The sequence below is a fragment of the Mesoplodon mirus genome (assembly GCF_964341445.2).
Source record: "Mesoplodon mirus genome assembly, chromosome: X".
Taxonomy (NCBI): Eukaryota; Metazoa; Chordata; class Mammalia; order Artiodactyla; family Ziphiidae; genus Mesoplodon; species Mesoplodon mirus.
Genome location: NC_138981.1, coordinates 72183151 through 72197762, shown reverse-complemented (window position 1 = coordinate 72197762; position 14612 = coordinate 72183151). Strand labels below are relative to the sequence as shown.

Sequence of the window (14612 nt, the reverse complement as noted above, 5' to 3'; positions counted from 1 at the left end):
CAGGTTGTGACCCAAGCGTATAAATTGACCCCCAGTATTTTTGGAAGACTTTATTTTTTAAAGATTGAATGATGACTTGTACTCTATAATTTATGCTAATTTATTCTGAGCCCCTGGTGCAGTTATTACATACAGATCAGTTTCTGTCATCCAATACATATAGTTTTATTGTGACTTTTCCCACAGAAAGTTAAATTTAAGGACAGCTGGAAAAGCTGGAACAAAAAAAGAATGAATCATCTACCGAATGTCACCAAGAACAGAGGAAGCTAGATATATGGCTAAGATCTATAAAATAGGGGCAGTTTCTGGGAGTGAGTTTTCTGAAGGCTATGTACTGCTTTTTGGCAGCTTTTTCTAAGTTAAGCATGATGATAATGCCTTCCCAGAGTGACGGCAGTGCCTAAAGGGCAATCCATCTGCCCACAACCTTTTCAGTGAGTGTGAAATTTGCATCAAAAGACCCACTGACTCAGATACTTATACCATATAATTTCTTGAATCATTAATAATGCTGTGCCCTTCCAGGCCCATGGTAACTCCTTGAAAGCACAGAAACTAATCCGTTCATTGTGCCCTCCTGTGTAGAAATTAGTATTAAGTAGTAATTTTGATGAATGGTCAGGAGTTAGTGATTGTTGAGTTTGTAACAAATAGCTGACTCTAATAACCACACCCCAGGTGGAGGAAGAGGGTTTCTGCAGAAGCCCTTCAAAGCGCTGCTTGTACGGGAAGACTGTACCAGACTTGAGCAGTTGAATTTGATTGTTACACACTTCAGAGGGGAGACTGCTCTCATGGATATGTGCATTACCTTAAACTTGTCTTCAGGAAGATATCTTCCTGCTATATCTAGTCCATCAGCAATTCTTGTCAGCTTTATGTCTCAAATATGTCCCCAGTCTCTCCACTTCGTCTCTATTGCCATGACCCTGCTTCAGGCCGCCATCATCTCTCGCTGGTCTACTGCAGACATAATTGGCCTCCCCTTTTTCACTCTTGCCCCCTTGACAATTATCCAGACAGCAGCCAGGCTCATTTAAAAAAAAAAAAATACAAGTCTGATTGTGTCACTGTCCTGCTCAAAACCTTCTGGTGGCTTCTCATTGTTCTTAGAATAAAATTCAATATCTTTGCTGTGGCCTTTGAAGCCCTGCATGGTCAAGACCTTGGCTATCTCTGTGACCCCATTTCATACGATATTTCTCCCTAAGTCACTACATTCCAACCCCACTGGTGCTCTCTCTCTTCCTCAAATACACCGAGCTACTCTGCACTTCCAAGTTTCAAATTTGCTGTTTCTTCTGCTTAGTATATTCTTTCTCTAGATCTTCACATAGTTGATGTCTTCTGGTCACCTACGTCTCAGCTCAAATATCAGTTCCTCAAAGAGGCTCTCCCTGATTATCCTATCTAATGTTCAGACCCATGTATCACCCTCACGTTATCCTGTTTTACTGTTTCAGAACACATATCACTGTTTACTATTTATTTCTTGTCTCTCTTGTGTACTAGATAAGTTATGTGTCAGCAAGGACAGTGTTTGTGTTGTTGACTTTTATATCCCTAATATCCAGAACTACAGCTGATGCATAGTAGGCCTAGTTTCATAAATATTTAGGAATGAAGAAGTAAATCTCAGCGCTCATCAGCATCAGCGGTTCTCTTACAACTCTCACAGTTTCCTCTGGGGAAGGTAGTTGACTTGACTAGGTACCTAAGTTGCTTAAATTGTATTAGAAGAAACTACAGGCCTTGAACACCTGGAGGCAGATTCTCATAGTAATGGCAGTTTAGCCTTATAAACCCCACATGGGTGGTACAGTCTTTAATCATTGTCCTCTTTGCTATAGAAGGTGATAGCCAACAAAAGCTACAATTTATTGAATGTTTATGGTGTATCAGGCACAGAATAAGCACTTCACAGGCATTAGCTCATTTAATCCACGCAACAACCCTATGTGATAGGTTTTATTATTATCCCCATTTTATAGTCTTGAGAACTGAAGCATAGTCACACAGCTAGTAAGTGGGGCAATCCAGATAGGTACCTAGGCAGCCTGACTCCAGAGGTTGACCATCCACATGGATTGCACAACCACCTCTAAGAGCTGATCTCTTGATCTCTGTGCAATTTGTACATCATGACTGAGATTTTACACTTGACTTTTAGTGACCTTTTAGTTTTGGTGATCACTGCTTGCTAAACAAGTTCCTTTGGGTTCTATCACCATGACCAATATCATCATACTGGATCATACTGGATCACTGTGAATGAGACCACGCTGTAATGGAGCACTCATTTGAGGTGTTTTTGGTTTTTTTGTTTTTCTTTCTTTTTTCATGGTCTTGCTGCATAGTCTAAAACTTCATAGTAATGAATCCCAAGAACTTATAGCAAGGGATGAGGCCTAGCTTGGGATTGTTATGAACATAACTGTTTCCTGAGGCTTCAGGAATCATTCCCTGTTGTGTAGCTCTTGCTCTCAAGAAAGCATTCAGTTCTGGGCCAATAGGAAGTCTATGCTGAGTTGGATGACACTAGCTTCAGTTGTTGGGGAGATATTGAGTGGAGGGGGGAGATGATGCTGTGACTTACATGCTGCCCAATTTTGTATTCCCAGGAGACAGACCAACTACAGGAAAAATGCATCATTCATTTCTGACACCCACTATACAGTCACCCTCCTTCTCCCTACTTCCTGCTGGAAGAAAGTAGAAAAAAAGGGAAAAAAGGATGGTAGTATAAGTAAACACCCTGCTAAGTAATATAAATATGTAACCAGTTAACATGATGTAGTAGTATAAATATGCAATGTAAGTATGTAACCCATAAACATACTCTATTCTATGTAATATATATTAAAAGTATGTGTGTGTCAACAGCACTAAGACGTTTGGGACCCACTGTGTGTATGTGTGTATTTAAATGTTTAAAAATAAACACATACACCTACATGTAAGACTCCTCACACAGGTTTTTCAGACCAGCAGGCACTGGTTAAACATGATGGAAAGCTCAATATGTTACTTTAAATGTAGTGCTCTGATAGATGTATGTGTCTGAATATAGTTACAAATAAGTAACTGCAGTTGAACTTTGTATAGATAGATGGAATCACTGAAGCTTGTCTGTCTCTAATGAAACTTAGACTTGCCTAATTACTGTTGATTGGAACTTCTGTATCAGTACAGGTTAAGCTGAAGTGTCACTACAGCACAGTGATGATGATCAGTGGTCACTCAGAACTCTCTTATAATGGACTTTTTTGTTTGGTTTGTTTTTAATGGTATTTGATAAAGTGTTTCAAATGTATTTCTGTAGTGACTTTTTTTTTGATAGTATTACCTACTGTATTTAGTATGTTTGTAGATGTTTTTTAAGTCCCATAAAACGTATACTTGCTTGCCTCTTAGCCCCATAGTACACTCTAGAAGGTAGATGTACAGAGCTGTCTTGCCAGGCATTATGTTAGGCCCCAGGATGGCTGATATGAACTGGGAAATCTGGGACCTGACTGGCATCATAGTCATTGATGTTCACCATCTTTGGCAGCTTAATTGTCCATCAAAAGGCATGTTAACCCTTGGATCACTAGGCTGCCATTTAATGCACTGGAAGAAAACGTGTCTTGTAGAACCTTATTACCTCCCAAAGAATTAATGGTAAAGTGTTTTCTTTCTACTAACAGCACTTTCTCTGTTTAAAAATCTCTAGCTTACCAATATATACTTTATAAATCACTTTTTAAAATGTGAATTGCAAAGTATTCATAATTTGCTAAGTACTCTAAAGATGAGAACTCCCATGGTTATTCTTACTCTGAGCTATGTTCTAACTAAAATGAAGTCACACATAATCCATTTAACATTAAAGATAGAGAATAAACATGTACTTTTTAGGAGACAATGTAGAAATTGAGGAGTTATTTTACTCTTTGTAATAATCTTTACAACTCGTCAGGAATTAGAACAATTCTAAGAGTAACTTTGACTGACTCCGTGTTGCTTTCCTTCATAACACCAAAAAAGATGGTACTGACAGTGAAGCAGTTTGTATGATGGTTAACTGAGAAGCCACTGGGGCCAGATCGCCTGAGTTTTTATTCAGCAGTACCGTTTACTAAATGACCTTAAGCAAGTCACTTGACCTCTCTTTCCCTCAGTTTCCAAATCTCTAAAAATCTGCCTCATGGATTTGTAGGATACAATGTGTTAATACATGTAAAGCTTCTGGCATTTAGTGAGCACTCAGTGCTAGCCATGCTGATTATTTGTATTGTTGTCATTATTATTGACTGTGTGCACCAAAGACCACTATGTAGCCAACAGTTATTTCTTCACTTCTCATGTAATTCCCTACTTCTCATGTAAATGAGTTTTGAATGCAGCTCTCAAGAACTGCCTGCTGCTGTGCTTCTTACCCATTCATAAAAGAGTTCCTCAGTGGCTCATTACCACCAAGTAGCTCTCCCCTAACCACAAACATTTTTTTTAAAAAGACTAAGTGTGATAATGCTTCATAAGAATATCACACAGTGGAGTTTTCATCAATCCCATCATTTTGCCCGGCACTTTTTACAAAACACTGTTTTTTGTCACTTGGGCACTAGGTACATTGATGAAAATACTGAAGTGAGAAAGAACAAATGCCACCACTGTGAGCAACACATAGCTCCCCTAACAGGTAAACCTGCTGTAGGGGAAAAAAGGCCAGTGAGAAGCAGTATGAAAAACACATATACATACAACTGTATGCTTTTGCAGTTACAGACACTTACAGAAGATATCAAGTCATCTTTCCAAGAGCACAAAATACTTCCTATGTTCACATTTAAAATTAAAAGGAAATTTGTTGGATTATCATGACAGTGTCATTATTGTACTTCTTCCTCTGTAATATTCACCATCATCCTCACAAACCAGTTCTTAACATCTTTACGTTCTTATGTTTCTTCCATATAGTATATGTCCACTGTTAATAAATCATGTTTTTGAAAACCTGGTAATTTTTTCATGGCTTACTAAAATAAATATAGATGCCTCTATTACATTTTATATTTAAATGTATTTTTCAGAGGTCTCATTTACCATAAAAACTTCATAGAAATGAATTTTCAAACAAAAAGATACTTGATAATATTATATACTAAAGTAGCAATATGTTTCATAAACAAGTGCAATATATAATGAAAGGAGGTCTCTGTAGAAAATTGCATTTCATTTTAGTTAAGTGGATTTCTCATGCTTTTGATAAACTTGTAATCTATGACATGTTTTATGCTTTTTTAACCTTATACAATCTCTGACTAATTCTGAACTTGATCCCCTTGCCTTTCTTGCAATCTGCGAAGATACTTAAAATTGTTTTTCCCGGGCTTCCCTGGTGGCGCAGTGGCTGAGAGTCCGCCTGCCGATGCAGGGGACATGGGTTCGTGCCCCGGTCCGGGAAGATCCAACGTGCAGCAGAGTGGCTGGGCCCGTGAGCCATGGCCGCTGAGCCTGCACGTCCGGAGCCTGTGCTCCGCAACGGGAGAAGCCACAACAGTGAGAGGCCCGTGTACTGCAAAAAAAAAAAAAAAAAAAAATTGTTTTTCCCCAGAGGGGGAATTGATGTGTGTGTTGGGGGTGGGGAGAGAGAGAGAAGGAAAGAGAGAGGGAGAGAGGGGGAGAGAGAGAGAGAGAGAGAGAGAGAGGGAGAGAGGGGGAGAGAGAGAGGAGGGAGAGAAAGGAGGGAGAGAGAAAGAGGAGGGAGAGGGAGAGAGGAGGGGGAGAGAGGAGGGGGAGAGGGAGGGAGGGAGAGAGAGAGGGAGAGAGGGGGAGAGAGGAGAGGGAGAGGGAGAGAGGAGGGAGAGAGAAAGGAGGGAGAGGGAGAAAGAGGAGGGAGAGAGGGAGGGAGAGGGAGAGGGAGAGGGAGAGGGAGAGGGAGAGAGAGAGAGAGAGAGAGAGAGAGAGAGAGAGAGAGAGAGAGAGAGAGAGAGAGAGAGAGAGAGAGAGAGAAACGTACCAGTCTAAGTGAAATGAAAAACTCCACAGGTCAGTTGGTAACAGCTCATCTGTAGCTACTTAAGAGGAAGTTGGAAACACTGGTGCTACTATTCACATGAAAAAGATATTGCCAGGCTAATGAGAATACTAATCATGTGGTTCACACTTTTAACTTGCTTGTCCATATTGGGGCCTTAACCTAATTCAGCCTATTTGTTTTTAGTGGGCCAGTAACATTTCATGTGCATATGATCTTCAATATCATCAGGAAATTGATGGTGAAAGTTGGGCTGTTTGTCGTGATCACATCAATTTCACTGTATCAGTATTCCCTTACCAATAACAGGAGGCAGAATATCACTTGAGAAATGTAGCTAAACAGTCCAGCAGAAATATGACCTCATCTAACACTCTTTAGAATCTGAGTACAATGTCTCAAATAATACCAGGTGAACCAACGCAGGTAATAAATAGTTTCATAATTTGATATGTGACTGGTGAACAAGATAAACAAGGAGAAGAGAATATCTTGTAGCTAATGTCCTGGGTACAATTTGCAGTCTAAAGGGTTTCTGAACACATGAAATTTTGCTTGCTTGCTCTAGTGTGCCATTTCTTGTATTAGTCTAAATTTTTCAATGGGAAAAAAAACCCTGATTTCCTCGTTGTTCTATACCAGAAGGAATTATTACCTAACTTAATTAGCTTGGTCATAACTACTAAAATGATTGAATTTAGAAATACAATAAGAATATTATGCCATATTTAGAGAGAGTCACTTATCTGTATCACTCATTTATATTTTTCATTATAATCTGGTTATGAAGTATTTTAAGGATGTTTCAGAAAGTACAGATAATAATATACAGACCAGCCATGTAACCACTCACGGTTTTGCCAAATCTTAACATTTTGCCATATTTGCTCTCAATATATTTTTTAAAGAAACTGAGCAATTGAAACCTTCAGTGTAACTTTCACTCTTTCCCTTCTCAGAGATAACTACTATCCTGAATTTCATGTTCATAATTCCCTTAAATATTTGTTTACTTTTACTACATGTATATGTGTCCATAAATGATATTGTGTGTGTGTATATATATATATAGTATTATTTTGCATATAAAGTTTTAAAACTTTTTATAAATGATATCACTCTGGATATATTCTTCCCCAACTTGCTATTATCACTCAATTTTTATGTTTTTGCCATATATCCCTGGTGATAGATGGGGCTGTAGTTCATTCATTTAAATTGCTTATAGTATTCTGTAGTACAATGTGAGAGATTAAGCCAACTGTACAGTTAGACGGTGTAGTCCCCACAAGACCTCCCACACTTCTGACACAAACTGCAAGTTTGGGGGATTCCCAAAATGACCCTCAGTTTTGATAGTTCACCAGAGGGACTCCCACGACTCACTAAAAGCTGTTACTCACCATTATGCTTTATTTTTTATTATTATTATTTTTAATATATATATTTTTTAATTAATTTATTTATTTATGTTTGGCTGTGTTGGGTCTTCGTTTCTGTGCGAGGGCTTTCTCCAGTTGCGGCGAGCAGGGGCCACTCTTCATCGCGGTGTGCGGGCCTCTCACTATCGCGGCCTCTCCTTGCGGAGCACAGGCTCCAGACGCACAAGCTCAGTAGTTGTGGCTCACGGGCCTAGTTGCTCCGCGGCATGTGGGATCCTCCCAGACCAGGGCTCGAACCCGTGTCCCCTGCATCGGCAGGCAGACTCTCAACCACTGTGCCACCAGGGAAGCCCCACCGTTATGCTTTATTACAGGGAATGCGTATAGCTTGAGATCAGTCAAGGGAAGAAGTGTGTAGGATAGATTACAGGGCGGTTCCAAATGTGGAGCTTTCAGTTTTCCTCTCCCCGTGTTATTCTCCTCTTATTGATGTATAGCACTATGCACAGAAGATGGCTAACCAGGGAGGCTCAGCGGAGCTTCAGTGTCCAGAGTTTTCATTGGTGCTCCATCACTCAGGTGTGACTGATTTGCCCATGGGGCTGATCTCAGTCTCCAGCCCCACCAGAGGTTAACTGAAATACCACAGTTCCCAAAGTCTCCACCCTAAATCACACTTTGGTCTTTCTGGCATGACTATTCCCCACCCTAAGACTCTGGTGTGGCCAGCCCTCCCCCTAAGTCATATTGTTAGACTGTCTGGTGCCCCAAGGGCCACACACAAACAAGGACACTTCTTTCAGGCTTGGCATTCCAAGGGCTTAGAGATGACTTCCCAGAAACCAAGAACAAAGGCCGGACGTCTTTGTGGGCCAGGTTAAATTCTTTACTACACATATGAATATACCGCATTTTCTTTTGTTCATTCTCCTCTTGATGGACATTTGGGTTGCATGTGATGTATATCAAGTAGTACCTATATTTATTTATTTAATGAATGCTTTATGTAATACTGTATGACAGGCACTGTGTAGCTTCTTTACAAATATTAACTCATTTAATTCCCAGAAGAATCCTCTGTGATATAAATACTATTATTCTCATTCTACAGATGAAGAAAATAGGATACGCAGAGGCTAAATACCTTGTTCAAGGTCACACAGTCAGTAGGTGGAATAGCTGAGGTATAAACTCAGGCAGTCAGAATCCTTCCCCATAACCACTATGTTTTGCTGTCTAAAAAAAATGCAGCAACAATTACTTTTATACACGTCTTCTTTTGTATATATGTCTGAGAGTCTTTGTAAGTTTTATGCCTAATAGAATTGCTGCACTGTAGGTGTATGCATCATCAACTTTATTAGACATGGCCAAATTATTATCCAAACTGATAATTTTAAATAATTTGTAAGATATTTGCACATATCTTTCCTAGTCTGTGGCTTTTCATTTTCTTTTGTTGTCCAGATGTTTATAATTTTAAAATACTTCATTTTTTTCAAGATTTTCTCTATGATTTTGCTTTTTGTATCTTATTCAAGAAATATTTCTTTCCCCTGAGCTCAAATGTATATCCTCCTATATTCTAGAAGCTTTGCCTTTTATATTTGTACCTTTCATCTACCTGGGATTGATTCTGAATATGGTGTAAAACAGTTGTCTCAAAACCACTTGTTCAATGGTCCATTCTTTCCCCATTGGTCTGTAATGTCACCTCTGTCATAATCATATTCATATACTTATAGGTCTTTATATTAGTTTGCTATTGCTGCCATAACAAATCACCACAAACTTATTAGCTTAAAACCATACAAGTTATTATCTTATAGTCCTGGAGGTCAGAAGTCTAAAATGGGTGGGCAGGGCTATCTTCCTTCTTGGGGCTCTAGGAGAGAATTTGTTTCTTGTCTTTTCCAGCTTATAAAGGGCCCCTACATTCCTTGGCTTGTGACCCCCTTCTAGCAGTAGCATCACTCTGACCTCTGTTTCCATCCTCAAAATCTTCACTGACTTTGACCCTTCTGCTTCCTTTTTTAAAGTACTTTTCCGATGACATCGCACCCACTGGGATAATCCAGGATAATCTCTCCAGCTCAAGATCCTTCATTTAATCACATCTTTAGAGACCCTCTTGCTGTGTAAGAGAACATATCCACAGGTTCCAGGGATTAGGATGTGAACATCTGTAATGGGGGCATTGTTCAGCCTACCACAGTCTTCTTCCTGGACTTTCCATCATTCTTATGTTTTTAATTCATCCCTTTTAAGCATACCCATTTTATAATCTCTGATAGCTCTACTATCTGAGTAAAGTGTTTTGGGAATCTAATTCTGCTGTTTATTGTGTCCAATAATTCTCACTCAGGATAAGATGTGTTTCTTCATCTGTTGTATAATTTTAGATTATAAAGTCATCATAAGGGAACTCTGTGACAATCCATGTGGCCTGGGTTGAGGTCATATTGCTCCAGAAAGTTTTAGCAGTTGCTTCCACCAAGTTTCCAGGAGGTAATACTGACCCAGAGCCACTTTAATGATGTTTTATTGGTTGAGGGTTTCTTGGATCATGTAGTAGTGTAATTTCAAATTTCCAACCTATGTGAGAGCAGACCACTGGTTATAAATATAGAGGTATATATATCTTCTTCCACACAGGGCTTTAGGTAAAACAATTTCTTATGTTTTCTCTCTCTTGTAGTCTTTGGATTTTCTACCTTGATCACCTCTTCACTGAGTCCTTTTAAGGATCCAGATGTTGTTAGAGAATATCTCATTCTCTACTCCCTGCCTTGTTTGGATCCTAAGGCCTCTCTTTTCCCTACGTGGGTGGGCATTAAAACCCCAGCCCTTAGATTCATGAGTTAGGCAAACTCCTTAGAGCTTCTGTAGCATTAACTCTTGTGCTTACTGCTCTGGTTTTCAGTTCCCGGTTTAGTTTTTGCTTACTTTTATGGTAAATCTCCAGAGCTTTCCCTGCTTGTTTCTTCCTTAACATTTCTTTGCGGTCACTTCTGTTGGGGGGGGTCTCATTCATCACCTTTTGAGGCTATTTGTAGCCTATGTATCTCAGTAGCTGATTTGGTGTTGGGGGTAGCTGAGCTTTGTTTAGGGACACTTTTGGCTTGGTCTGAATTCTAGGCTTCCACGTTGTATTATTAGCACTATTACCTGTGCTGCATTAAAATATTACTAATCTTACCTCTGAGAGATTCTTAATACCATGATAGAAAAGGTAATAAATTGTCAAAATCTTTTTTTCTCTAAGACCAATTAAATTTATTAAATGTTAGATATTTAAAAGAATATTATGTTACCCTAATTTTGAACTCAAGAATTCTAATCCTCATTTTCCTTTTCTCTTCCTAGGATGTGTGCAGTGTTTGGTGGAATCTATTGTCTTCGCCATTTGGTACAGTGCCTTGTCGTGGACAAAGAATCTGGAAAGTGAGGATGATATAAGTTACCTTCCTATATTTACATCCCAAACACAAGTGAAAAATGCTAAAGTCGATTTTTAAAAAATGATTCTTCAAAGATCCTCCTTGGAATTAATAGCATATCAACCTTGATTAAAAGTAATTTGTGTTTACATCTTCCAGAACAAGGAAAGTGAGTTCAGAATATAGAAACTAAATTAATTTCCCTACAATATGACTATAGCTCCTGATCATCCAAGCTTGGAAGACAGATCATTTCAGCTGCCGGGTTTGGGTGATGAGTGATGTTAGTTTTCCTTATAGCCTTACCTCCTCTAATTGATTTTCATCAGATGACAACAAAGCCCTCTGTTATTGCATTTTTAAAAATGGAGCTTACCTAAAGACTCATCAGATTAATCTCTGCTGATAATGCATGTCACTCCAAGAGAAAAGACTTTAATGAGTTTTTAGGTAGATTGTTGTCATAAACTATGCTGCCCTGTTATCTGAGGATAAATTCTTTTACAACCGTATGAGGTCTGCAGTCTGATTTAGGATTGAAATAAGGATGTACCTGCTTTTAAAGAAAGCTGAGCACAGTCTATTTATCTGTGTATTTTTATATTTCAACTATATTTTTCTAGGATTTATTATTTAGTTACTAGCATTTTCTGTTGTCTAAATTACACTAAATAAGTAGTATTCTTTGATATCTGGGTTTTACACTGAAACTTAAATGGGTCAACTGGATCGAGTTTTAGGAGCTATTTAATTTGCTATGTATTTTTCTTTTTTGTTATATGTTCTTAAGCATATACTGACTTATATCTCTTGTGTGACTGTTTTTAGGGGTATATAAAGAAATAGTATTTTTCAGGTCATAAAATACCTTAATATCTTGAACTGGAAGCTTAAAAATATAAGTTTTAAGCTGTTTTTTTTTCATTTTACAGTAATTCTGTATAGTCTAAGTGGCATAAAATGTCTATTAACTTCTTAAAAGCCAGTTATAGTGCACCGACTAGTATTTCAAGATATGGTGGAGAACAAATTCAGCTAGAATATGTAATAGTTAAACAGTGAATTTGCTTTAGAAAAGTAATTCTCTAGTATAAGATAAAATAGGCACATCATTTAAAGGCTTATAATTTACTTTTAGCAATTTAACAGAAAGGTACTACGTAAATGAAGCATGATAATCTACAGTGAAAAAATCCACCCTGAAGGCCCAAGATACTCATATATTGATGCATGAAGGGCTCTGTGGAGGTTCATGAAGGAATAGTTGTCTTTATGACTCTTAGAGTCATTTTTCCTTATGCATTCATTTTGAAGCATGAGTATGTACCCATGATGTAAAGGCAGATAATGAATTGCTTGTTTGGTGTTTATTTACTTAGATTCTTTTACCTTTTGGGGGCCTCATTCCAGTCCTACACGTTACTTTTACTGACATGAAGAATTTGCATGGCTCATGTTTGTTTTAAAAAAAAAAAGGATATGTTAGTACAGTAAAAACATCTGTTGAACTAAAGGCTACATTTACCTTAACTTTGACTTAGTTTTTATTACAAACTCTGAACAGAAGAACTCTTCTTTGTGGTCTGCTGCAGATTTCAGTTGCAACAGATAGCTGAGGGCTAAGGGTCTAACGACCAAAGTTTGGTAGTTTTCAAATTTTAATGTGCCTATGAATCACTAGGTAAACTTGTTTAAAAAAAAATACACATTTCTGTGCCTCACGCTGGGAGAGTGAAATTGGATAATGTGCTTAGAGTGGAGCCAGGGAATTTGCAGTTTTAAGGAACACCCCCAAATGAATATAATGTAGGTGCTCCTTAGATGACACTAAGAAACACTGATCTGTAAGGTAAAGTTCAGGACTTAGCCAGTGGTACTATATTCCATGATGGACTGGGGACTCTAGGTCTTAATTCATTTCTTTTGCATCTTTGTAGAAGGACCTCAAACATAACAGTTATTCTCTAACAACTCTGAAGGCATGCAATGGTCAGGTAACCCTGGAGGGAAAGAAGACATGGAACTCTGTCACTGCCATAAGTGACAGTGGACACAAGTCACTTTTCTCTGGGCCAGTTCCCTTATCTGCAAGATGAGTTAGATGGACTCTGCAGTAGTTTTCGAGTCTCCTCCAGCTATGACATGCTTCAGTTGAGTTACTGAAAGTACTTAGTTTTTCCTTAACACTTAGAAGTAAGTTATTTTAAGATGTTTTATATGCCAAAATGTAGTCCATTCTCACATACTGGGTTATCTTCAGTCCCAGTGAGAAATTGAAAAAAAAAATGTTCAAACAACTTGTATGTGTCTACTTTAATGAATGTAAATGAAATAGCAAGATGTCTACTTATGCTGTTTATTATTATTTTACTAGAACCTCAGTTTTCCAGTGAATATTTTTTTCTTGTCCATCTTGGGGTGGTTAAGATACAGCCATTTTGTATTCTGCATATGATTCTCATACTGGAAAACTTATTCCAAGCCATAACTATTTAATTCCTTAATAGTGGGACAGTTAAACATTTGACCTGCATTTATAATATTCCCGATATCTACAGTATTCTCACTATACTAAATTGTGTATGGGATCTTTCAAATGTTTCTTTTAAGAGACAACCATTACTTCAAAAGTGTAAATTCATATCTTTGCTAGTAATTATGAAATTTTGCTTCTTTAAAATATCCATTCTATCAACTCAAAGAGTCTCTATAAACATCTAAAGCTAGCATTGATTGAAGTTGACTCAGGCTAATGTATCTTTCCCAAATACTATTTTGTCATTCAAAATCAAATAATTGAGAGACCTACCAGTGATAGGAGATGTTTTGTTAGGACTTGAATATAAAGTGAGGGATAATTTTTTGAGGGGAAAAACTTGAGTTTATATTTGGGCATATCCAGCATACATTTCTTTTTAAGCAATCCAGGTTGACTCAAGTAATTGTTTATTCTAAGTGTAATTGGCATATTAGTCAAGGAATCTGCAGATGTTTGTATTTGTCTCCTTGTGGTTTTATATTACCTTTTTCCCCCAATTTTCCTATAAGGAACACTTGACATCCCCTTTACTCTTCGGTGTAGTTAAGAGCTAACCATGCTTCAGGTCTAAGGTCTAAGTTTATTTCCTGATCCCACAGACTAGATCAGAACCCAGCCCCCCAACTCAGGTCCCCTTTTATAATTATAAATTCCCCCTAAGAAAAGTCAGGGTCTCACTGCTTTATCTCCAGAACCAAGGCAGGTTCCTATCACCCATTATACGCAGTAGCTTTGTGTTAAATGAATGAACAAAGATTAAAAACTGATGATAACCTTTTCTGTGCTTTTCTTTTCACCTTTCACTGAGGAAACCTGATAGAAGCATAAATGATCATAGCACTGAGTTTAGCATGGTGATTACACATCAAAGTATCATACCAATGTTGAGAAGAGAAATATGGAATATGTAACTAAATGCATACTTATTTTCAGCTGGATCTTATTTTTCATTTTTTTCCCCAAAGGTCAAGGTTTATTTATTTATTGTTTTTTAAATTTCTGAATGTTATTTTATTTATTTTTTATACAGATTCTTTTTAGTTATCTATTTTATACACATTAGTGTTTATATGTCAATCCCAATCTCCCAATTCATCACACCACCACCACCACCACACCCCGCCGCCTTACCTCCTTGGTGTCCGTACGTTTGTTCTCTACATCTGTGTCTAAATTTCTGCCCTGCAAACCAGTTCATCTGTACCATTTTTCTAGGTTCCACATGT

At 37.9% G+C, this 14612-nt stretch overlaps 1 protein-coding gene across 2 annotated transcripts in view; it reads left to right on the top strand.

The window, feature by feature from the left end:
* CHM (CHM Rab escort protein) overlaps window positions 1-14612 on the top strand; it is a 185111-nt gene that overhangs the window by 105851 nt on the left and 64648 nt on the right. The window contains exons 9-10 of one of the 2 annotated variants that reach the window (XM_082610724.1): window positions 10774-10851; window positions 12785-12847. In XM_082610724.1, coding sequence (XP_082466850.1) covers window positions 10774-10851; window positions 12785-12815 — 109 coding nt within the window. In that variant the 3' untranslated portion in view covers window positions 12816-12847. Of the gene's footprint in view, window positions 1-10773; window positions 10852-12784; window positions 12848-14612 lie in introns of those variants that run through there. The other variant, XM_082610723.1, reaches the window with a different exon arrangement.